Below are 25,064 nucleotides of genomic sequence, written 5' to 3'. Positions count from 1 at the left end.
ATCTCAAAGCAAAGTTTATTGTTCTCCAATTCTTCAGTGAATCTTACTGATTCAGGAAGTTAGTCATAACTGAAAATGGCTTGTCTCTGACGTCCTTCCTTTTGCTCTTTGGCATGTACAGAAACTTGTTTGATGCCTTAGCTTAAAGTCTTTGACCTGGAGAAATGATATGCTACTCATGCACCAAAGTATATCACACAGGAAAGACTTGGCTATTTTTCCACCCGTCAGGTAACTTTCATAAACCCCAAGGCAATGCCCAGGCAATGTCCGTGGCCTTTGTACTGTCGTATATTTGGGAACAGACATATTCACTCATACATCTTTCAAAGGTGTGTCTTCTTCAGAAAGCTATGTCGTGGAGCATCGATATTTCGTTTAGGAGCACATCATTAAGAGTTTTGATAGATTTCGCTATTAAAAATAAAATATAGTATTAATGTGTGATTTTTATCACAATAAAATACTAGGAAGGATAAGATTAGAAGTGTTTAAATTGAAAAATATCCTGACCCAACATATACAACAATAGCTAAATAAAAGGCATCAATTAAAGACACTTTGGAGGCTGTGGGGTGCAGTGGCTCATGCCTGTAATCCCAGTGATTTGGAAGGCAGAGGCAAGAGGATCACTTGAGACCAGGAGTTCAGAGCTTCAGTGAGCTCTGATTGTGTCGCTGCACTCTAGCCTAGGTAATGGAGTGAGTCACTCTATCTCTTGGTGGGGGGAGATGCTTTGGTTGTTAGCTATGTTTTTACAGGAAGGTGTATTATAAACTTTAAGTTACAATTATACAGCTTAACCTGGTCTAAACAAGAAGTTCTATTGGCTTATATCACTGCCAAGTCTCCTTAAGCCTTGGATTTATCAGGATCACAGGTCTGTTTCTCTGATAGTCCATTGGTTCTGCCTTCCTCCATATTTGGTTTATTTTTGTCTTACATCCTTAAAAAATGCGTGTCAGAAGCAATTGAAACACTGTTTTTTCTTATTGAGATACAGGGAGAGAGCATCAGTTTTCACAATTAGTGAAATAATCTTTTTTTGAGGTGTTGATCTGGATCTACTAGTAGCATTAGGGAAGAAATTCTGATGTGAGCCCCGGGGCTCTTACACAATGTCAGCAGGGTGTTCCCCAAAAGGAAAACTGGGTGCTGACAGGAAATGAGAAGGTGGATTGGATATTGAGTAGCAATAAATGTCCATTACAAGGATTAAAGGATTCTTAAGCAACCCCGAAGAGTACATTTCTAAGTGCACAATGCCAAGGAAAATAAGGAAATTAATTTTCCTGTGACTTTGTATTTTTAAAAAATTACTTTAGCATCTATTTCTTACCTGTGTTATTTTTTGCTTCTCTGACATTTTGTATTCTTATGTGAGTCATTATTTGCATAGTACTGATCAATTTTTTCTCTAATAATTCCTCCTATTTTTGTCACTAGTTTTAGATTTATTAAACACCTCACAGTAGTATTCATTCATTTGAAAGTGAATTATCAGAAAAACATCATTTCCGTTTGTGCTTGTTTCTCTATGGCAGTTGTGGAATTTAATATTTATTTATGCTCACAAGGAAGGGAATTGTAACATGTTGAATAAAGAATATGAGAAATAAACACTTTTAATGTTGCACTAGGAACATGAAAAAAAAGAGAACTTTTCTTTTTAAGGCCTAAAAGGATTTATTCAAAAGAATCCTTGCCGAATCTAGTAGATTCGCGTTTGCAATAAAATGTCTTAGCAGAAAATTTTGGCACATTTAGGCAGTATACCAAGCAGCTTTGCAACACAGATAATGTCTCCCATCAGAAGCTTCTGCTATGGCCATGTTAAAAATATAAATATTTTTAGGTACGCTTACAGTACTTGAAATATTTCTGTAGGTATAGGGGGTGTCCTTATATACCATATAATCCAAAAATATAATTTTATTGCTTAGAAAACTGACATGCAGAGAAACTAAGTAAATTGCCATAGGTCACACAGCAGGAATAAGAGAGCTTACATTATAACAGAAATACAATGCTAGCCTACAAGTTTACAGGAAGTTATTATTAGGGAAATCTCTGTGACAATACTTGATGGCTCTGTTAGTGGAAAAATTTGATGATGTTTTCCCCTTGGAAAAAGATGAGCTGGAGGCCCTCTGGTACCATGTTAAGTTTTGTTATATGGATGTAATGTCTCCCATTTTCCTTCTTTGTCATAATAGATGATTTAGAGAGAAATAGCATGAGCATAATACATCAAGAGAAGACATTAGAATGGCTACAGGTTTGTCTTGTCAGGTAAATTATCTGGTTTTCTTAGAAAATGAGAATTGCACCATGTTGACATGACATATGTGAGGATAAGATCTTATACATTTAATTAGTTTTTTAAAAGATTTTGGTGTCAAGACATATTTAAGTTTGTCAGTTTTACTGACGAGTTATTGTATTAGTTACCTACTAGTACAGAACAGCACACATTTTTTATCTTATAGTTTCTTTGGGTCAGGAAACTGGGCATGGCTGAACTGGGTTCTCTGCTATACAACCTATCACAAGGCTGAAATTGAGATATCAGACAAAGATCCACAGTCTCATCTGAAGACACAACTGAGAAAGGATTCTTTTCCATGCTCATTCAGTGATTTGGGGCTGTATTCAGATCCTGTGGTCTGATGGACTGAGGACCTCATTTTCTACCCATCCGTGAGAAATGGGATGGGTAGAAAGTGAGGCCTCCCTTATTTCCATGCCACCTGGGTCTCTCCCATATTTTAGCTTGCTTCATCAAAGTGTGCAAGCCACAAAGGCAATAGAGTCTGCTAACAATATAGAAGTCATAATATTTTTCACTTAATCACAGAAATGACATCCCATTATCTTTTCCATATTTTATTGGTTAGAATCAAGTAATCAAGACTATGCTTAAGGGGAGGGGATCACACAAGAGCGTGAATACCAGGATGCTGGGATTATTGGTGACCACATCAGAACCTGCCTATCACAGTTAGAAAACAACCTTTCCAATAAAGACTGTCAGTAAAACTATTAATATTATTCTGTGAAAACCACAGTGTGATATCCACAGCCTAAAATTCACAGCCTAAAAACATGCTCAGCCATAGATTTTTATATAGAAACACTGATGCAATGGAAAGAAAAAAAAGATTTTAAGCTAGTTTTGCTATATTTAAAGCTACATAACATACTTAGGCAATAAAACAATGCCAGAAACTATTTATAACCCAAAACTTCTTATTTCCCCAGTCAAAAACAATCAAACATATGTAATAATAAAATTTGAAATACATCTTTTTAAGATAAATATTTGTCTTTAATAGATAGTAAGCAATTAATTTGTCAGTTTTGTTAATTGCTGTGATTTATCACTGTTTTTCGTTCCACAATATGTATATGTATGTGTGTGTATACACACACACAATTAAAACAAGCTCATGTAAGTCCTAAAGATCATTACATCATTTGATACATTTTACATCATTTGATAAATATATTTAAAATAGTCCTGAAAATCAATTCTGCCACATGAATTTGAGAGTATATGTCTTATTAGTCTCATTTTTGAATGTCTGCTGTGAACATAATACTGTATATTTCATTTATCATTTAATCAATTTATTAGTTAATCAGAATAGAAATAAATTTATATGTATATCTTATTTTTAATAAAATGCTAATAGTAAATGACTATGAAAAGAGAATCTATTGATAGGGGTTTTCCTATGTTATGTGATATTTTCAAGTATATTACGCTGATAAAATATTAAGAAAGCCTCTTACACAGAGATTTCATTCTAAATAGATACACATTAATTTTGACAAGGTAAAAAAAGTGAGGTTAAAAAAAGTTGTCTTGTTTGAGTATTCATTAATTCAACAAACCTTTATTGAACATTTATTGCATCTCAGGAACTGTGCTAGGTGCTATGAAGAATATAAGAATGCAGTTAAATTATCAAGTGAATCACCAGAATAGAATATAAGCCTTCTATATAATTATAGTAGATGGTAAGTGATGGCAACAATGAGATATCTAAAAGAAAGATTTTCAACTTAAAGCAGTGATTGCCTATGATATAATTGGACTATATGATATGCTGTGTTTCACCCTAACTAGTGCTAACCAGCTGAAGCTTTTAAGCAATCATGAACATTGAACATTCACCAACTATGGCTGATAAATGAATGTGAATTTTGAGTGACTCCAGGATATTGGACCATTACTGAACACAATTGAAGACTTTCTCTTTTTTTTATTTCAAAAAGTCTTTTAATTGTTCAAAATAGCACAAAACGACATCGCACTATGGTAATACTGAGTCACAGGGATTACTCTACAATAGTGAACGGTGTACTCTTCTCAGAAACGAGAAATCAAAGGGCGCGCGGGAGAAGAGATGGGGTAAAACAACAGGACCAGGTGAGTGGGCTGCAAGGTGAATAAACGTGATATTTTCCACAGCGAAATATACTATAATACAACAAACCAGAGGCCCTGGATGACACAGGCCGCTCCATCTCCAGGCAGAGTTTAGTGCTTGCGGGGTGGGGGGTGGGGGTTGGGCGCTGAAAAGATTGGCTGCTCAGTTCAAATCCTTCTGACTTGTTCGCAAGCCTTGCTCCTTGCCAGAAGCTCGGGGTGTGGGGCAGAAAACTCCGAGCAGATCCCACAACCCCGGAGCCTGGCCTGGCCCGGGTTCCATGCTGCACATTCACGCAGCAGCTGCTGCTGCTGTTGGACTGCTCCGTTGCCCTAGCCTCCCTTGTGGGTGACATTACACAGTCGCCCTCCCGGGCTGCCTCCAAGGACGCCTGGTTCTCCCCCATTCTCCACTCTTTCCATGACAATTTGGGGGAGGCGGCGCAGTGGCTGCGCAGAAAGCAGCAGCCCAGTGTGGGAGGTGGCACCAGTAGTGCTGAGGGACGGGGCGTGGAGACAGCTGTGAACCCAAGACAAGGAGCCCCCAGCCCACCCTCAAGCTCCCCCAGGCTCTACCCTTTAGGTGCGAAGTGATCGCCCATGAGGAATGAGCTGTCCTTCCTTTGTTCCAGCGGCCTGAGGACAGGCAAAGGCGCAGAGGGTAGGGGCAAGCAACAGGAAGTTGGGCTGGCAGGCAAACAGCAGGCCTCACGTGGCAGATTCCATACCTCTCCTGCCATGGCTGGCCCCAGCTTTTCCTCCAGAAAGATCCCTGCCAAGAATTAGCCAAGGAGAAAAAAGAAAAACACACAAACAACACACACACACACACACACACACAAAGAAAAAAGATTACACATTCTGTACACAGCTAACAACAACAAAAAAGGGTCAAAACCTCACATGCTAAAATTACAATGGAAGTGTGAACTTCACTCTTTCTTAACAGGTGAACAGTGGGGCTTGTTTTAACTAACCTTGTACGGACTTACGGACTGGTAGTCCTATCCAGAAAGCAAACATCAAGTATTCATTAGCATAACCATCACAAACTCTCACTACATCCCTATTGCATAATACTGCCTAAAGTTTTTCCCTCAGAAAACTGCTCCTTCAATTCTTCTCTGGTGTGTGTTCTCTTGCCTGGCAAATCAATAAACTCTGTGCTCACTTTGATGATCACAATAGTGGTTCTGGTCTTTCCTTTATTAGTCACCATCTGAGTTTTGGCAATTAGAGCAACTGCATTAATCACTTAAAACCTAAAATCTATAGGAGATGAGTTCAAGAATATCCAAACCCACTTAAAGAAGAAAGAATAATATATAGTAGTTCCCTCTTACACGTGGTTTCTCTTTCCAAGTGTCATAGTTCATTTGTGTCGCCATGAAGGAATAGCTGAGGTTGGGTAATTTATAAAGAAAATAGGTTTATTTGGCTCACCATTCTGCATGCTGTGCAAGTAGCATAGCACCAGCATGTATGTCAGATGAGAGCTTCAGGCTGCTTTTGTTCATGGCAGAAGGCAAAAGGGAACTGGTGTGTACAGATCATATGGTGAGAGAGGAAGCAAGAGAGATCGGGGAGGGAGGAGCCAGGCTGTTTTTCACAATCAGTTCTCACAGGAATTAATAGATGAAGAACTCACTCATTACTGTAAGGACAGCACCAAGCAGTTCATGAGAGATCCACCCCAGGACCCAAACACTTCCCAGTAGGCCCCACCTCCAACATTGGGATCACATTTCAAATGAGGTTTGAGGGGACAAATATCCAGACCATAGCAAGCATACAGTTTCAGTTACCTGTGGTCAACGGTGTGCCAAAAGCATTAAATGGAAAATTCCAGAAATAAACAATTCATAAGTTGTAAGTTGAGTGTCATTCTGAGTAGCATGATGAAGTCTTGCCCTGTCCTGCTCTGTCCTTCTGCTCCACTGTGCCCAGGACATGAATCATCCCTTTGTCCAAAGTATCCACACCATGTTTGCTCTTTGCCCATTAGTCACTTAAGTAGCCTTCTTGGTTATCAAATCAACAAAAAGAAGGGTGAGTACAGTACAATAAGATATTTTGAGAGAAAGAGAGAGAGACCACATTTACATAACTGCTATTACAGCATATTGTTATAATTGTTCTATTATTGTTAGTCTCTTACTGTACCTAATTTATATGTTAAACTTTATCATAGGTATGTATGTATAGGAAGAAACAGTATATATAGGGTTCCATACTATCTGTGGTTTCTTAGGCACCCACTAGGGGTCTTGTAATGTATCCCATAAGGATGAGGGGTACTGCTGTACAGAACAGCACAACAGTTGGTATAATGTAACAAATGGTTTCAATATAACTGAAGAAAAGCACATGTTCATCAGAAGGAAGATAAATCAGAAACAAACAAGGAAGAAAGAGCATTGAAGAGAAAAAGGCTGACAGTACCTCTGTAGGATTCAAAGTTGTGAGTGCCTTGAACCAAGAACTCTATCTGCTGGCTAGAGATGGTGACAGATAAAAACCAATTAACTTGGTAATTAAAGACCAAGTCCCCATTCTCTGATTCCACCTCACTAAGTAATATTCCTGTTAATCTTTTTTCTTCCACATGGATTTATCTGCAACACTTTTGGTTGAATGTACATTTTTATGTTAGGAATTTGAAGGTTTAAGCCCAATAATTCTCACCTCCCAATGAATGCTGTCTCCTCCCTGGTGGGAAATATATAAGATTAAAAAATTATGCTGCTTTTTATTGTTGTTAAGAAGATGACATAAAGAGACATGTGTACCCTTTACAAGGGATGACAAATGCATATTGCAACAAATGGAACCTGTAGTACTTGCAAACTTTGTGTAAGAAATTTTACTATTTACAAATCTTACCAACTTCTATCCAAAGAACAGAGATGCTCAGTCAATTCGCTGCCTCCCTATTTGAGTTTCTTATGGATCAATTTATAATCCACTTCACAACCAGTGTTTCTTCCCAAGACAGGCCCTTTTCTACGTTAGACCCCCTGTGTGGTTCTTGTAGGATGTTAATATTTCTAAAACCCTTGTTGTTTAACTGAGAGGGTTCACAAGATGTGCCCATGAGATATTTAGAAGCCCTGCTAAGTATACCCTTACATCTGTCTGAAGTCTTAACAAATGGTTTATAGTCACAACCTTCAGTTTATCTCTGAGCCCATACTTTAATGGTGGCATCCTAAGTTTTATCTTTGTGCTGAAGCCATTTTCTACTTTGGAGAATTTTTGCTAAGAGAGACTAAGGTTGGAAAACTATTCTGTTTTCAAATCAAGCAAGTCCTGGCCTTTTTAAATTTCCTCTAAATTCCACTTAGAATCTTAACAGTTCCTGCTTTAGTTTTTGTATTTTAGTCTCCTTATATGTTCTTATAAGTTGCTGCAAGAAACTGGTTGGCATTTTCTGTATTTTGTCTGGAAAGTTCCCTTGTCTATTTTTCACATTAACCTGGGCACCAGTATTGCCAAACTTTTTGGTACTACATAAAATAAGTCTCAATTTTTTCCATCCTACAAAAACATATTTTTCACTCTCCTTCAAATCCTAAGCCTGGGACCCTTTGAGCTTCCACTAATAGTCCCCTTGGGGTGTTTCCATCTTTTTCCTACTACTTGGTCTCAGATGCAATGTAACATTTTCAAAAACCAATTCCATTCACCAAATGTGTCCTAGTTATTTACTGCTATATCACAAACCACTCCAAAATTTAGTGACTCACAACAATCATTCCTTTTGTGTATTCATCTGCAGTTTGGGAAAGTCAGGCAGGAATGACTTGTTTCTGTGATGTCTGTGGCCTCAACTGGGATGACTCGACCAGCTGGGGACTTGAAAATCGGGCATCTCTTTCTCTCTCATCTTGTAGTCACAGTCTCTCCATGTGGTCTCCCCATACAGCCTCTTCAGCATCACAATCTCAGGTACTTATTACATGGCAGTCGGACTCAAAGAACAAGTGTTCCAAGGGATCCAGGCAAAAGCTAAATAGCTTCTTATCCAACCTTGAAAGTCTGAGAACGTTGCTTCCTCCACATTTTATTGGTCAAGCAAGTCACTAAGGCCAGCCTATATTCAAAGTGAAGGAAATTACATCCCTTCTTAAAAAGGAGTATCAAAGAATGTGTAGCTATCTTTAATCTGGCTCAAATTGCAAAGTGTTCAATTGCATAGGTGTATCATGATTTAATTAACTAGTCCTCTAATATTAGACATGCAGGTCACTGTAAGGTTCGTTTTTTTTTTTTTTTTTTTTTTTTTGAGACAGAGTCTTGCTCTGTCACCCAGGCTGGAGTGCAGTGGCGCAATCTCCGCTCACTGCAAGCTCTGCCTCCTGGGTTCACGCCATTCTCCTGTCTCAGCCTCCCGAGTAGCTGGGACTACAGGCAGCCGCCACCACTCCTGGCTAATTTTTTTGTATTTTTAGTAGAGACGGGGTTTCACCATGTTAGCCAGGGCGGTCTCGATCTCCTGACCTTGTGATCCGCCTGCCTTGGCCTCCCAAAGTGCTGGGATTATAGGCGTGAGCCACTGCGCCTGGCCAAGATTTTGTTTTAATGTATATTCCCTGATTAAGTCTTTAGGATAAATTATTTTAACTAGATTTGCTAAATCAAGGGAATATAGACGTTTTATAGTGCTTTTTAATGCTTAGTTACCAGCTAAAGATTTTTTAAAACAATATATACTAAAATAAACTTTATATGAGATTTTTGGTTGTCTTCAGCCTTACTAAAACTAGATATTTTTATTTTATCTTTGCTAACTTGATAGGTCAAACATTATGTCTTATTTTAGTTTAAAATTATTGATAGTGAGTTTAAATACTTCCCACAGATTTTTCTGTTATGAATTGGTCATTTCTTTGCTCTTCTTTTTCTTTTTCAATTTAATTCCTTTGCCCTTTTATTTTGAATTAGGAGATAATATATTAAGTGTAGTCTCTATATCCCTGATCCAATTGTCAGCACTATCATTTATACTCTCTATCATTTGCATTATTTTACTAGATTTTTTACAGTGCTTCCTAAACTAATACGTCTTTGTTTCCTACTCTTATGTTTTGTTCGAATACATTGTCTTTGCATTTCATCTTTTCCCTGACTCTGACTTTGAAGCCATGTGTGCATATTGTAAGGACAAGCTTAAGTTAAAAAATATAATTTATTACTACATTTAATGCACACTCGCAAACCCCAGTACGCTGTGGCTCTGTAAAAGGGAAGGGATGAAAATGGGTGTTGCTTTCAACATCTTCATGTGATAGGTTCCCAGGCTTCCTCATGATCCAGCCAACTCTGCAGATAAACCCAGGCAAACAGAGAGAGTACAGTAACTGTGAAAACTAAATACTAGTAATGATTAATATATTTCATATTTTTATATAGAAATAAATATAAATAATAGTGATATGGTTTGGCTGAGTCCTCGCCCAAATCTCATCTTGAATTGTAGCTCCCATAATTCCCACATTTTGTGGGAGGGACCCAGTGGGTGATGATTGAAGATAATCGAATCATGGAGGCAGTGTCTCCCACACTGTTCTCATGGTAGTGAATAAATCTCAAAAGATCCAGTGGTTTTATAAGGGGTTCCCCTTTTGTTTGATTCTTATTCTCCTATCTGCTGCTGTGTAAAATGTGCCTCTCACCTTCCACCATGATTTTTCTTTGTAAATTACCCAGTCTCGGGTATGCCTTTATCAGCAGCATGAAAACTACTAATACAAATAGTCTACCGTTGTTTTCTCTACTCCATTGGATCGTCTTGCGCAGTTTCACATCAGAATTTTGGGTGAAAGTAGTGTGATACATGAAAAGCTTCATTCCCCCAGTATATATTGTCATTGGATGCTTTTCTCTGATCTTATAACAACAGGGTAGTGGGGAGACTATAGTTCCCAGGATGCATAGAACCATTATTAGTGTCTTAGTCTATTCAGGCTTCAATAAAAAAGTGACATAGACAGGGTGGCTTGTCAACAGTGGAAATTTATTTTTCTTCGTTCTGGAGGCTGCAAGCTGAGATCAGCGTGCCAGCATAGTGGAGTTCTGATGCGGGCCCTCTTCCAGGTTGCAGACTGCTGAGTTCTTATTGTATCCTCACATATTGGAAGGAAACAGAGCTAGCTCTCTGGCCTCTTCTTATAAGATTACTAATCTCATTCATGAGGGCTCCATCCTCATGACTTAGTAACCTCCCAAAGACTCCACCTCCAGATACCATCACATTGGGTTAGATTTCAATGTATGGATTTGGTAGGGGGACAGGGGGAGGGCATAAACGTTCAGTCTATAACACCTTTTAAAAATTGTATTTATTTATTTTTTATAAAGGTGGGGTCTCACTATATTGCCCAGGCTAGTCTCAAACTCCTGGGCTCAAGTGATCCTCCCACCTCAGCCTCCCAAAGTGCTAGGATTACAGGTATGAGCCACCACCCCCTGCCAGTCCATAGCAATTACTGAGAACTTCCACCCCAATCCCACTAAGCCACAACTCCCTTTCACTATATATCCTGAGAGCGGTCCTCCCTTCTCCCAGGTGTGACTTTCCCCAAATATATATCAGACCATAAGACCAGGTGGCAGGATTATTTCTCTGGCACTTAGAAAAGCAGCCTCGTTACAGTAGGGGGATGGCTGCGTTTCTATTTATTACAAAGCCTGAATCTCTGAGGGTCTCAGGAATCTTCTTCCTTTCATATGAATGAGCTGTCCTGGTGCAGGACAGAAAGACTGTGATGGTCTAAAATCATTTTTTTCACTACATACTCATCGACCTTATCACAGAAATTTTACCCAGGCTCTGGCAGGAGGTTGACTCCAAGCATTAGTTTTTCACATTGTGGCATGTTTATCCTTTTATAAACCTTCATAGGTCATTTTGCTGGGATTGTGAGACAACTTTCTGGCCTAGTGACACTTTAAACCAGACAGTCAACTATATTTTTTTTAAAAGAAGATTCAATTGTATTTAAAACATTATTTTGTCATGCTATACGTTACTTTCCCTAGCTCAGATTTGTGTATGAAACATAAATACTGCAAGGCAGAGAGTTTTCCTTTGAAGAGCTCCCCATATAAACGCGATGTTTGAGTAAATGTTCAAATTAAGTTAAAATTCTAAGCTGTAAGTCATTAGCTTCTACTGTCGAAAGAAGGTAGAGATACTCTTTATGAAATAGAATTTGTATATTGACAATTACATTAAAAACATACTATATCTGGTCATTTTTCTCAAACTATCTTAACAACTCTCACCTGCTGACCATAATAAAATTTTCACAATAAACTTGGAATACTTTGACAAAAATCTTAATAATGGTGCAATTGCATAGGCCATGAAATAGCAATGTTGTCATAAAAAAACATAACTATGACAGAACATTGTGAAGAATTTCACCTTTCTTTGCTAAAGGAAATATGGTCAACATAAACATACGTCCTTACTGAGCAGTACCTAAAGGATTTTAGTCAAAATAGTAAGTAATACTTGGACAATAAAGTCAGTTTTTACTTTTCTTATTAGAAATTTTATTTTTTTATTGTAAAATAAGACATGACTGCTAAGGAAACGTTGAATCTCTAATTGCAATCTCTCTACGAGAGAGCATTTGTAAATATCCAGCCTCCTATCTTCTTTTGATAAAATAACTTTATTCAGATTTATGTAATATCAAAGTAGAAAAAAATATGTGTTGAATGATTGTAAATAATGAACACAAGAGTAAATTTGGATGCTTGCTGTTGATCCAGTTTCATCATCACCTAGAAACATAATCAAACAGGTCACATTTATTGACAATTTACTACTTGCCAGCTACCGTACTCAATTGTACCTTTTGCAAAATTCTATCTAATCCTCATATTTTATACTGAAGTTTATATACACACATAAAAGTTATATATTCATTAATTAATAATCTTGATATGTTGTGAAACATGGAAAAATAGAATTAAGTGGATGAGATAAAGATGAAATAAACAGTACCTAAGAGGTAAGAATAAGTTTTATTCCTTTTTACTGATGAAGGAACTAAGGATCTATGTGATTAGATAACTTGTGGAAGAATGTATATAATTCCTGGGAAAGACTTCCTATGAAAATTAATTACATCAATTTGCTAAATGGATGTAAATTTGACTTCTTGTTACATATTTAAATGACTATTATAATAATATGGTTACTAAGAATGTACAACTCAGTTACTGCTCATATCAACTTTCATAATCTCAGGTGTAAATTATATTTTTGCTAACAAAACATATTGCCAAACTAAAAACTTAATAAGAATTCAGCAATAACTCTGCTAGAATGCAATGTTTTCTGTAAAGACAAATAAAGTCTTTGCAGGAAAAAAAAAGTGGAAATTCAGAAGAAATAGCCAAATTAAAAGTCAAAGATAATTATGATAGTATTAATGAAGCAAAATCCTTTAATTTTCTTTTCTTTGCTTGCCATAAAACATATTGAGCTCTTTAAAATTCATTCATGCAGTGCAACAGAATTTTATGCCCATTTTCATGTGTCTCTGTAATATTCAGGGCTGTAGTTTCAGGCTTATAAAATAGAAGCAGCACGGTCTTTAAAAGGCAGATGATCAGGAACAAATCTTATGTGGTACTAACAAAAAGAGCATTTAAAGAATACTGATAAAAATGCATTAAAAATAACGGAAAACAATGTGTTCTATTCTTCTCTGAATTAATGCAGATGTGCATTAAATTGCAATACAGATTGCCAGAATAAAGTAATTACATGATAAACACTGGTAACAAACAAGCTGTTTCTCTGTCAGCAGAGGTAGAAAATAATGACATATTTTTCTTTTGGTTTATTGGCAGCTCTATTCAGCTGAAAATATTTGGGGTAGAGGGATACAAATAAACATCATTTAGTGTTCCTAAATAGGTACATTCATAACACCAGAGTTCTGGGCAGCCATACATAATATTTTTGAAGAAACAGAGTAATCAAAGAAAACTGAGCGAGTGAGAGAATTGATGCTTCAGACTAGGTTCTTTCACATATTAAGTGTGTGACTGCACAAATCAATTTGCTTCTCTGAGCCTCCATTTTTATATCAGAGGACTGCAGTGATGAATGTCACAATTTTGCATTATACTTAGATTAATAGACGTCAACTAAAATATTGGATTCTGAGTATGCAGTATTTATAATAGTTATGATTCATCCATACATCAAGCCATTCATTATTTAACTTAACACAAATATGTATGCATAACTGTCAGGTATATGGCAAATTGTTGCCAATATATCTATTGAGCAACTCACAGCCTCTACAACATGTGACAGATCACCAGAGAGATGCTAAGAAACTATGGATGGAAATTCCTATTGATTCCTACTGCTAATTGCAGTTAGCAACCACAGAAGAATCTTTCCTGATTTTGTCAAGTCGTTAAAGGTGTATTTTTACAGTCTTTTTAAGTGAGCTTTGTTATCTCCTACCAATCTGCTACTGTAAAAGTGATATTTCACTTTTTAAAATAATTACAAAGAGAATTATAAGTGGGAGAAAATGGTGACTTCAACCAGGCTGATAGCAGTGGAGATGGAGGAAATTGGTTAGTGAGAGATATATTTAAGAGACAGAATTGATAGAATTTGTTGAAAAATTAGATGATTTCTGATTTGAGTGAGTGCTTTGTGATGTCATTTCTTGAAATAGAGAAGGCAGTGTTGGGTTGGGAAGAGTAGAGACTTTAAGAATCCAGTTTGGATTATGTTAAGTTTGAAATGTCTATCAAATAGTCTGATCCTGAGAAGAAAGGTCAAGGATGCATATGTAACTTTGGGAATTGTCTATATATAGATGATATATAATGCCATGGGAATAGATAGGATCAACTTAAGAGAGAGTTCAGAGAGAGAACTGAGGGAGAGAAGGAAAGGATGAAGGTAAGGAGAGAGGGGGGAGAGAAAAGAAAATGAGAAGGAAGGAAAAGAAAGTGGCTATGAGTAGAACACACGGCTTTTTTACATCAGGTGAGAAACTTTATTCACCTAATGCAGCCTTTTTGGTCATTCAGGACACAGAAACAATTACTAAAACAGATGAGTTAAAATAATTGATGACAGTGTGACTATATGTAATATCAATCTACACTCTGTTCTTCAACATGTGCTACAGAAATCAGATAATTCATTAATGGAAAAAACCCACTTAAATGTATATTTTATAGATACACAGTGTTATAGCCATAAGAATAGCTTTAAAATATTCTTGCATATGCATTAATGGTCCATTAATGCACTTCTAAAGAGGCTGAAGTCATTTTGTCTTCAATGTTTCATGGTTTATAATTCACTTGAGGCTGAGATTAATTTTTTTATATGCCATTTTCAGTCCATATATTCCTGTAATTCATTTAATGGAGCCAGGTTTTTACGAAGGAAACTGTGTTGAAAAGTACAACATCACAAAATAAGTTTAAAATGTATCTAAATGGACTAAGATAAAAAATATTATCTTTGGTAGGCTTTTTGTGGAATTTATACATCAAAAAAAAGAATGTACCATAAATCTCTGCTGTTTTAGAAAAGGACCTATGTTCTCACGTAAAGAACTTTGAAAGAAGGAATAGAAAAGATGGTAATAATCAAAATTTGGCCACTATATAACAATGTGGCCTTTTCCTATGGCATTATGCACTAGAATGGAAAAACTGACAGAATTCTAGAAATCATCCTCAGTAATTGCCTTTTCCTTCTTCCTCCTATTCAATAGAAACTGAATCCTATTAAATCTTTCCCAAATATCTTCTGTATTTGTTCAGTACTCTACCTATTGGTTGGACCTTCCTCAGTTCATATAACTCATCATCATTTTCCTGGACTGAATTTTCTTTTTACTGATACTACTGCTTCAGTATTGACCCCTGTAATTCATCTTTTCCTCAGTTGCCATGACTTTTGTACCAGTTCTCCTTCCACTGCTACCCTAGTTCAGGCCACTCACATCTCATGCCTGTGTTATTGTAACATTCTCTTCCTAACCAGTCTCCCTCTTCCACTTGTGACTAATACGGAATCATCACATTTTATACTACCCTAGAATGACATTTCATTTCAATTATGTAACCTTTAGACTCTTTACCACGGCCTACAGGCCCCTTTTTGATCCAGCCTCTGTTCATACCTCTGACCTCATCTCCTTCAACTTTTCTCTAATTCAAAAATCCCTAGCAACATTGGCTTTTTATTTCTAAACCAGAAACCACAAAACTCCTTGCCATCTGAAAGTCTTTGCTTGAAATGTTCTTCACGTAGTCTGTAAAGCGACTTCTTCATTATCATCCTTCAGATCTCTATCCAAATGACCCTCTTAAGAAGCCTTCCCTGAGTATTCAAATCCTCTCCCCTTTGCACTCTCCATCTTAACAGTATATTCTATTGTATAATTCCTGAAATTATCTTGGATAATGTGAGTTCTGAACTCAGTCAGCTTTCAAACATTGGCTTTTTCACCTACTAGCTAATGACCTTGGGAAAATTATTCAATCTCCATTTATTTTTTGGTAAAATGGGATAATAATACTTCATCAGGTTGTTACAAAAATTAAATGACTTAAAGTTTGTAGAACAATGCCCAGTTATTCATTATTATTAGTTGTAGGTGTAGCAAAATCAGTACTAAGATGTAACTCTTTAAATGTTTAGTTTGCTTGTTTCTGAAACCCTGGCATGTACAACAGAGTGTGGAACTCAACAGTATGTCCTTGATAAAATGTGTGACCAATTGTTGCCTGACTAGTGATGTAAGAAGGGCAGCTGTGATTAAAGACATTCAAATTTCAAATGCTTTTAAACAATGTGGAAAAAAATTACTCCAGCATTCTGCTGTTGGCTCCAGTTGAAGATTCTTAAGTGCCAAATTATCTGCCTTTGGACAGAAAATTTCAGTTACTGAGATTTGGATACATGGGAAGTCTTAAGTCCTAGAAAAGAGAATCAGCATGAAGCAAACGACAGGGGACTTGACTTCCAACTGTGAGATTAATATTAGGGATGAGAACACCAGATCTAGATAGAATTGATAGTATTAGCTAGGTTACCTGGGTCAGAACCAGAAAGTAGGCTCCCAGCAGTGACCCAGTGATACAGAGAAGGGCCAATTCAGGGAGCTTCCTGAGGTGGGGATGGGCCTAACACCTTCCAGTGGTTAGGATTGGCTCGATAATGGTATAGAACCTGTCCATCAGGTAAGAAGCACTAGATCCCATTAGCATATCCATCTTGGCCTCTGCTGGAAAAGTAGGAAGCAGGAAAAAAGTCAGAGGCAGACTGTAATTAGTCTTCTTAAATATTGCCCATATAAATAGAATAGCTCTGATTTAGATAAAATTGACCACAACTCATTTTCATTTTGGTGCTGAGATCTTCTAGATAAGATCATGTGCCATATTTTGATTTTTACTGCATATTATTAGGAAATCCATGAAATGGAAGGGACATTGAGGCCTCTTACTTTTTAACTGCTTGCCTCAAATAAATGATCTTACCTCAGAGTTTAATAGATATGTACAAAAGGGAATTGTATTTATCTTTCCACAATTTCCATATTATCAAATTGTAAGTCTGTAACACTGTTCACTGTGTTTGTAAACCATAATAAGTGTTATAAGATAGTGTATTTGGCTTTTGGCAGGCTTTTTTATTTTTGACTGTAGCATCTGCTCAGGGTGTCAGAATACAAATTTAGAAAGGTATATATATAGCCAGCATGTCATCTTTTCACCAACGGATTTGCTTAAAATTTCTCACACAAAGCTACATTTACTGGAGGATCTTTCTATAAAAAATAAACAGAGGTATGTGTCTGATCCTTCTAAAAGACTTGGCATTTAAACAAAATACAAAGCTCGGTTATGTAAGGACTGTAGTACCAATAGTCATGTTATATAAAGCTTTGCATGTTATGAAAATTTAGTGTATTCTCAATAAATTACTCTCTATGCTTTATAATAGCATATTTTCATGTGTTGAGAAAGTTATGCTATTACATTGTAATTTCTTTAAATTATAAATTGTTAAAAGATTTATCACTAAGTCCTGATTTCAGTTTACATAATTCATAGCTACTTTTATACACATTACTAATGAAAAATCTTGATTTATTGCATCAGATGTATGAATCGCTGCATCTAATTTTAGAGAAGCTTTTTGTGTTTTCATTGAACTGAACAAATTTGATATATTTGACAACTGTTACTTGAATATTTCTGATTAATGATGCCTTTAGAGTTGAGGCTGTTTATGCAATTTCGTTTGATATTTTTATAAGTAGTATTCCATAGATTATTATAAGCATATGGATTACTCCTGGTGATTTTTAAATCCACTCTTTTAAAATAACAAGGTTTTCAAAGAAAAATAAAGAATTAAATGTTGAGTTGAATAACCACATTTGTCCAGTTGAAAAGAGTCGCTTCTCTATTCTCTACTTTTTATCCAAAGAGTCACTATTACCTCTCTAATGTCCTCTTCTCCCATACCTCTTCCTTCTCTCAGTTCTTTATTTTTCCCTCTGGTATTCCTGGCCATTAGGTCTAATTCAAAAACAATCGTTCCTCTTTACTCCTAGAAGTGAGTGGAAACTATAGAGAGAATGTATAGAACAAAGACTTCCCTTAGCAGGATTGAGTCTTTTTCTCTCTGACTCAGCCAGAAGCCCAGGTGCAGTATCCAGAGCAAAAGAAAAACGAAAATATTCCAAACACTTTTTAAGAATTGCCAAGTAGAACAAGGAAATGGGTTTGTAGGGTTTTGGTTTTGCTTTGGGAAGGAGTATTATTATTATCAGCCATTTGCAGATAATAATCCTTGGTACGAGTGTGTGTGCGCCTGCTTAAAATGAAAAACACATCGTTTTAGGGAAATCCTTCTAGATGTGTCCTAAGTTTTAAGCTTTTTCTCTTAAATTGCTAAGAATAAGATATTTGGAGAAGATTAGTTCTTTCAGATGAATTAAAGTCAAGTTATTAAAAGCCACAGTCCAGGGTGCGAAAACTTCAGAAAAAGTAGTTGAAGATAACACATTCTGTAAATAACTTTCTAGCATATATTTCTATACCCTTCCCCCAATACTTTATTGACCACATTCAAAGGACATCTTTTTTTCTGATAGGAATTCAGCCATAATCACATTGTCATTTGATCTTTGTAAATATCTCAAACTAAGTTTTATTGACTCATGAACTTATTAAAAACATACTCTTATTTTTCAGGATGTCAAACTTGGCACAATTTGACTCTGATTTTTACCAATCTAATTTTACTATTGATAACCAGGAGCAGAGTGGTAATGACTCTAATGCCTATGGAAATCTTTATGGATCTAGAAAGTAAGTACTTAATATTTTTCTTTTTTTTTTTTGACAGAGTCTCACTCTGTCACCCACATATTGTAAAAATTCAATATATTGTAGTTATTATGAAAGTTGAAGGGTCTGTTCTTTCTTGCCCTCTAACCTAGACCCACAAAAAAAATCCAAGAAAGCAACTAATTAACAAAATACAGTATACTTAAGTGACTTTAGGCAACAAAGTGTCAATTGCTTTTGTAAGGCTGGAGTGCAGTGGAGTGCAGTGGTGCAATCTTGGCGCACTGCTGTCTCTGCCTCCTGGGTTCAAGCGATTCTGTGCCTCAGCCTCGCATGTAGCTAGGATTATAGGCGTGTGCCACCATGCCTGGCTATTTTTTTTTTTTTTAATGTTTAGTAGAGACGAGATTTGGCCATGTTGCCCAGACTGGCCTGGAGCTCATGAGCTCAAGTGATCCGCCCCGCTGGGCCTCCCAAAGTGTTTGGATTATAAGCATTAACAACCGCACTGAGCTGTATTGTTCTTGTTTTAAGAAGTCTTAATATTATGGCAGGGATTTCTAGAGAGGGAGGTTTCCTTGGGAAAAGCCAACATTTGCCTCAACATATCTCAGTAAATTGCCCAAGAATACATGTCAGGAAATGGCAGAGAAATTCATCAAGTTCTCCATGAATCCCCTTTATCACCTCAGCCTGAGCCAAGTGAAAGGCTTGTCTCCTCTTTTCAAACTATCACTTAACAGAGAGCTGGGATACAGGCACTGGGCAAACAGAAACCATTTTCCTTTTGCCTAATATTTTCCAGGGCACTTCTTGAGAACCAGATTTCATTTAATTTAATAAACATTTATTGAGATTCTGCTTGTGTTTCAGAAATTAATAAGGGCACTGCAAATCCAAATATATCGATGAAATTCATAGTTTTTTCTCTCATGCAATTTTATGTTGAAGAATTGGGCAATTAAATATGCAATTTAAAGTATGAAAAATGCCATGATGGAATCAAGGTAAACATGTTAAAATATGATAGTTATTTGAGGTAAAAATTCAACTTGAGTTGAAAATGAAACAAAATGATTAAGAATTTGATAGCGGCAAAATATAGCATTTAGAGTAAGAAGAATTTGGTTCAAATTCTGGCTTTGGCATTTTTTGTCTGTGATGTTGGTTTGACTTAACTTCTCTGACTGTCTTAATCTGGAAAATAAGGATATTAATAATACCTACTTAATGGAATTGTTATGAAAAAAATTATGATAATATGTAGGAAAGTGTGTGTTAAAGTAAAACCACTATATAAACAGTATTTATTCATATAAATGTGACTTACAAAAGCAATTGACACTTTGTTACCTAAAGTCACTGAAGTATGCTGTATTTTGTTAAATAGTTGCTTTCTTGGAATTTTTTTCTTGGGTCTAGATTAGAGGGCAAGAAGAGTCAGACTCTTCAACTTTCATAATAACTGTACAATATATTGAGTTTTTATTATATGTTAGGAACTGTTCTGAAATTATATAAATTAATTCATTGGATCCTCAATTATATACATTAACTCATTGGAGCACCATATGAATTAGGCACTACAGGTTGAGCATCCCAAATCCCAAATCAGAAATCTGAAATGTCCCCAAATCCAAAACTTTTTGAACACTGACATGTGCTCAAGGGAAATGCTCAGTGGAGCATTTCAGATTTCTAGTTTTCAGATTAAGGATGCTCAACCAGTATGTGTTCTGTAAATATTCAAAAATCCATAAAAATCTGAAATCTAAAACACTTTGGTCCCAAACATTTCAGATAAAGGATACTCAACTTGCACTATCATCCCCATTTTTCATGAGAAGACAGACACACAGAGAAATTAAGAGATTTTCTCAAGGTTACACATCTAGTAAGAAATGGGGTTAGGATTTTAGCTCAAGGTTGTTTGATTAGTGCTATAACTAGTGTGAGCATATGACTTATTATAAAATGAAGACTTTTTAAGTGTAAAATTAGTGCTATTATAATAATGTTGGGATAATAGGAATAAACTGTTCCATAAATTAGGATATGTGGTATATTTCAAATGTTTTAATTTTTGAAGCTTTGTTATACACACACACATCCACACACACACCTTAAAAGCTCCAGATAGAAAGAGGAAAAGACAGAATACATATAACAGGCAGTGGGGAGTCTTCTGTTCCTACTCTGCCCAGAAAAAAATGGACTCTCTTTTTACTGACTGATCACTCCTACAGGTGTAAGCAAATAGATGCTGCTTTCATGATAGGGAAAGGTATTGAGATATAATTTTTTTTAGGCTGGAAAAGTTGAATATCTGGAATTGTATCTAATTCACACTCCTATGCTATCCTGCCTAGCAGTAGTCAGGCTGCCTTTTATGATTTACACTTTGGAAGGTGAAAAAAAACAGGAAAATGTTTGAGGCACAGGGAGTATTTTGAGCACTAAGGCATACAAAGGTGGTCACTCTAAATTTGCAATCCACAGTGAAAGATAACTACTAAGATTTTTAAGCTCTGTTCTGTTTTGTAGAAAGGAACTAGTTGCCTTAAACCTTCTGTTTCTTTTCTCAACCCTCTTTTCCAGATAAGATTGGTATTTGGGTAGCATTGATATTTTCAGATTAAATTAAACTAAAATGTACAATAAGAGAGAAAAAACTTTCTCCCTAAGCAAGGACTCATGGACCGCGGCTTTATCCACCCACCCCATGCACTCCAATTTTCTTTTTCCATTTGACTGAACATTTCCTAGAAATCAAAATGACAAAGAGATGGAAATTACTGTAGCCAGATGAGGAAAGCTCATAATTTTACAGTACCAGGTTGACGGCCTACCCTGCTTCAGATGCTTAGCATTTAAATCTAAGTCCTGATTTGGATGCAGCAACATTTAAATTCTGATTCACACTGTGCATCTCAGGAATTAGGAAAGGGCATAGTAGCTGTGGTAGTTTTATGAGGTACGTAAAACATGGAGTCAGGTCAGTGATTTACTATGTACATCAAAGGAAACCCAGAGATTTGATCTTTTATTCATACCATGAATAGTTCAATTAAAATGTACCCCATATCAGAACAAGATGATGATCATCCTGGCAAAAGATGTGGGAACCTAGAGAATAGTTATAATCAGTCATTCAGCTTCTGTTTCTCTGTCTCTGTCTTTGCCTCTCTCACTCTCTGTCTTCCTTCACGCCTGTCCACAGTATATGAGAGCTCATTTTAAAAAGCCTGTTTGGCTCAATGGTGTATTGATCTGAAAGCTGGGTGACTGTGCTCACTAAGACGGTGAAGATATTTATATTATTTAAAAACAAGTTTTCTTATTTTAGAATGAACAGTAGGATCATTATCTTTTTAAAACCATAATTATTCAGCCATTCAGATAGGGATAATTTCCAACCATCTATAGGTAGTTACTGAGGCTATATTTTTCCACCTTTTGAAATGTGAAATCTATTCATATTATGTGGAAAAAAGAAATAGATACTGTTGCAGAAAGGTGTGAACAACTGGAAAAATCCCTTTGAGTGGTTTGGTAGGACCTTAGCAGATAAATATTGAGTCATCATCTTTTCTGAATCCTCAGACCTGATCTTCTAGTATTTCAAACACAGTTAAGGCATCACTGTGTACCCAGCTATACCAACCGGAGTATAGGAATGTTGCAGAAGCCAACTCTCCTAGCTACCACTCCCTGACTCATGCTACCACCAAACTCATCCTATTTGATAAGGTCTTACCAAGGGCACTTAGATTGACTGAGTTTACAAGCTTAATTGGAAATTTACATAGATAAGTTACACAGATATGGTTTTGAATCAGTTATGTTTAACTAGTTAATTCTATGTTGCCTCTGGAATTAATAAACACCAAAAAGTTCTGAGCTGTTCTTGTTTAACATTTTCCTTGACTCCACCAACATCTCTGCTTTTAGAAAACTATAAGATATCCAATTGTATCCAGTATAGAATTTGGAAAATATAGAAGCATATGAATAAAATATTAAAATCACTTCAAATCTTATCTCCAAGACATGACTTATTAACAATTTGGTGTACCTCCTTGCTGCCTTTATTCTATTTTCCTATGAATGTGTATATTATATATATTTAAAAATAAAATACTATTTTTCAATGAATGTATATGTATTTATGAGTACTTATAAATGAAATTTGCTGATTGTTCTAAAGGAGCCCTACAGTCACTTCTCGGTAGTTTCAAGTGATTTTTAAAGGAAGAGCAGATGTTTACTAACAAAGCTAAAGTTTAAATTCAACGAGTCAGAGTTCAATGTTTCTTTTGATCTAATTCAGTTAACATTTATTTTATCTGTAATAGTGTGCTGAATTTGAAATTATCACAATTTCAGTATTTATCTTCCAATAGAGCTAATGGAGATATTGCATAATACAGGAGAAGAGTTACATTTTCTTGGCATATTCTGCAAAAGTCTTATTGTGTGTGAGGTACAAATATATAACTTTAACATCTTAAATATTGAGCATATTAATCTGACTTATTACATTACCTCTAATAGGTTAATCGTCAAGGACTATAGGCTTAATAGAGCAAATAGTGAAGTGTCCAGATCCATTATCTCAGAGACTTTTTTCATGAAAGGATATTGTAGGCTTGAAAGATGTCTCTAAGAATATATGAAAACTCATTGGCATAGCCATTCAGAGTTGGTGCCACTTAGTAAAAAAAGGAAAATACCAGAAGACATAGGGGACTAAATGTAAATTCATAATATGTGTTTAAAATTAAGGTTGTTCATATAAATTTTTAGAAAAAAAACCCTAAAACATAAGAATTGGGTTATTTACTGTATCAGGCCATTCCCACACTGCTATGAAGAAATTCTCGAGACTGGGTAATTTATAAAGCAAAGAGGTTTAATTGGCTCATAGTCCCACAGGCTGTAAAGGAAGCATGGCAGCAGCTGCTTCTGAGGAGGCCTCAGGGAGCTTTTACTCATGGCAGAAGGCAAAGCAAGAGCAGGAGTCTCAGATGGCAGGAGCAGAACCAAGAGAGAGTGGGGAGGTTCTGCACATCTTTAAACAACCAGATATCATGATAACTTTATCAAAGAGCAGAAATGGGGGATGGTGCTAAACCATCTATGAGAAACCACCTCCATGATCCAATCACCTCCCTCTAGGCCCCACCTCCAGCTGGGGATTTCATTTCAACGTGAGATTTGGGTGGGGACACAGATCCAGACCATATCCTTCTACCCCTGGACCCTCCCAAATCTCATGTCCTCACATTTCAAAGTTCAAATTAAGCCTTCCCAACAGTTCCCCAAAGTCTTAACTCACTCCAGCATTAACTCAAAAGTCCAAGTCCAAAGTCTCACCTGACACAAGGCTAGTCCCTTCTGCCTATGATCCTGTAAAATCAAAAACAAATTAGTAACTTCCAAGATACAATAGAGGTGTAGGCATTCTAAAAGGGATAAATTGGCCAAAAAAGGGAATGTCCCATGCAAGTTTAAAACCCAGCAGTGCAGTCATTAAATCTTAAAGCAAATTTGTCCAACCCACAGCCCACAGGCTGTGTGCAGCCCATGGTGGGTTTAATGTGGCCCAACACAAATTCATAAACTTTCTTAAAACATTATGAGATACTTTTGCAATTTTTTTAGCTCATCCGCTATCATTAGTGTTAGTATATTTTATGTGTGGCCCTACACAATTCTTCTATTTCCAGTGTGGCCCAGGGAAGCCAAAAGATTGGACACCCCTGTGTTAAAGCTTCAAAATAATTTCATTTGACTTCATGTCCTACATCCAGGTCACACTGATGCAAGAGGTAGGCTCCCAAGGCCTTGGGCAGCATCAACCCTGTGGCTTTGCAGGGCGCACCAAGTTCTGGTGATGAATGTCTGTGGCTTTTCTAGATGCAGGTTGCAAGTTTCTGGGGGATCTACCATTCTGGGGTCTGGATGATGATGGCCCTCTTCTCACAGCTGCACTGTGAGGGACTCTATGTGGAGACTCTGTGTGGGGGCTTCAACCCCTCTTTTTCATTCCACACTTCCCTAGCAGAGGTGTTCCATGAGGGCTCCACCCCTGCAGCAGGCTTCTGCTTGGACATCCAGGCTTTTCCATAAATCCTCTGGAATCTAGGTGGAGCTTCCAAGCCTCAACTCTTGCACTCTGTGCACCTGCAGGCTTTACACTATGCGGAAGCCACCAAGACTTATAGCTTGCATCCTCTGAAGCAGTGAGCTGTAA

General features: G+C 36.6%; 1 protein-coding gene across 2 annotated transcripts in view; it reads left to right on the top strand.

Moving 5' to 3' along the window:
- The window catches only part of YIPF7 (Yip1 domain family member 7), a 56,132-nt gene that overhangs the window by 9,637 nt on the left and 21,431 nt on the right, over window positions 1-25,064 (top strand). Inside the window, exons 1-2 of one of the 2 annotated variants that reach the window (XM_057302051.2) lie at window positions 17,131-17,296; window positions 18,713-18,829. In XM_057302051.2, coding sequence (XP_057158034.1) covers window positions 18,714-18,829 — 116 coding nt within the window. In that variant the 5' untranslated portion in view covers window positions 17,131-17,296; window position 18,713. Of the gene's footprint in view, window positions 1-17,130; window positions 17,297-18,712; window positions 18,830-25,064 lie in introns of those variants that run through there. The other variant, XM_055111311.2, reaches the window with a different exon arrangement.

Source organism: Pan paniscus, chromosome 3 (genome assembly GCF_029289425.2).
Source record: "Pan paniscus chromosome 3, NHGRI_mPanPan1-v2.0_pri, whole genome shotgun sequence".
Taxonomy (NCBI): domain Eukaryota; kingdom Metazoa; phylum Chordata; class Mammalia; order Primates; family Hominidae; genus Pan; species Pan paniscus.
Note: the sequence above shows the minus strand (reverse complement) of the source record. Positions and strands in the feature narration are given on the sequence as shown.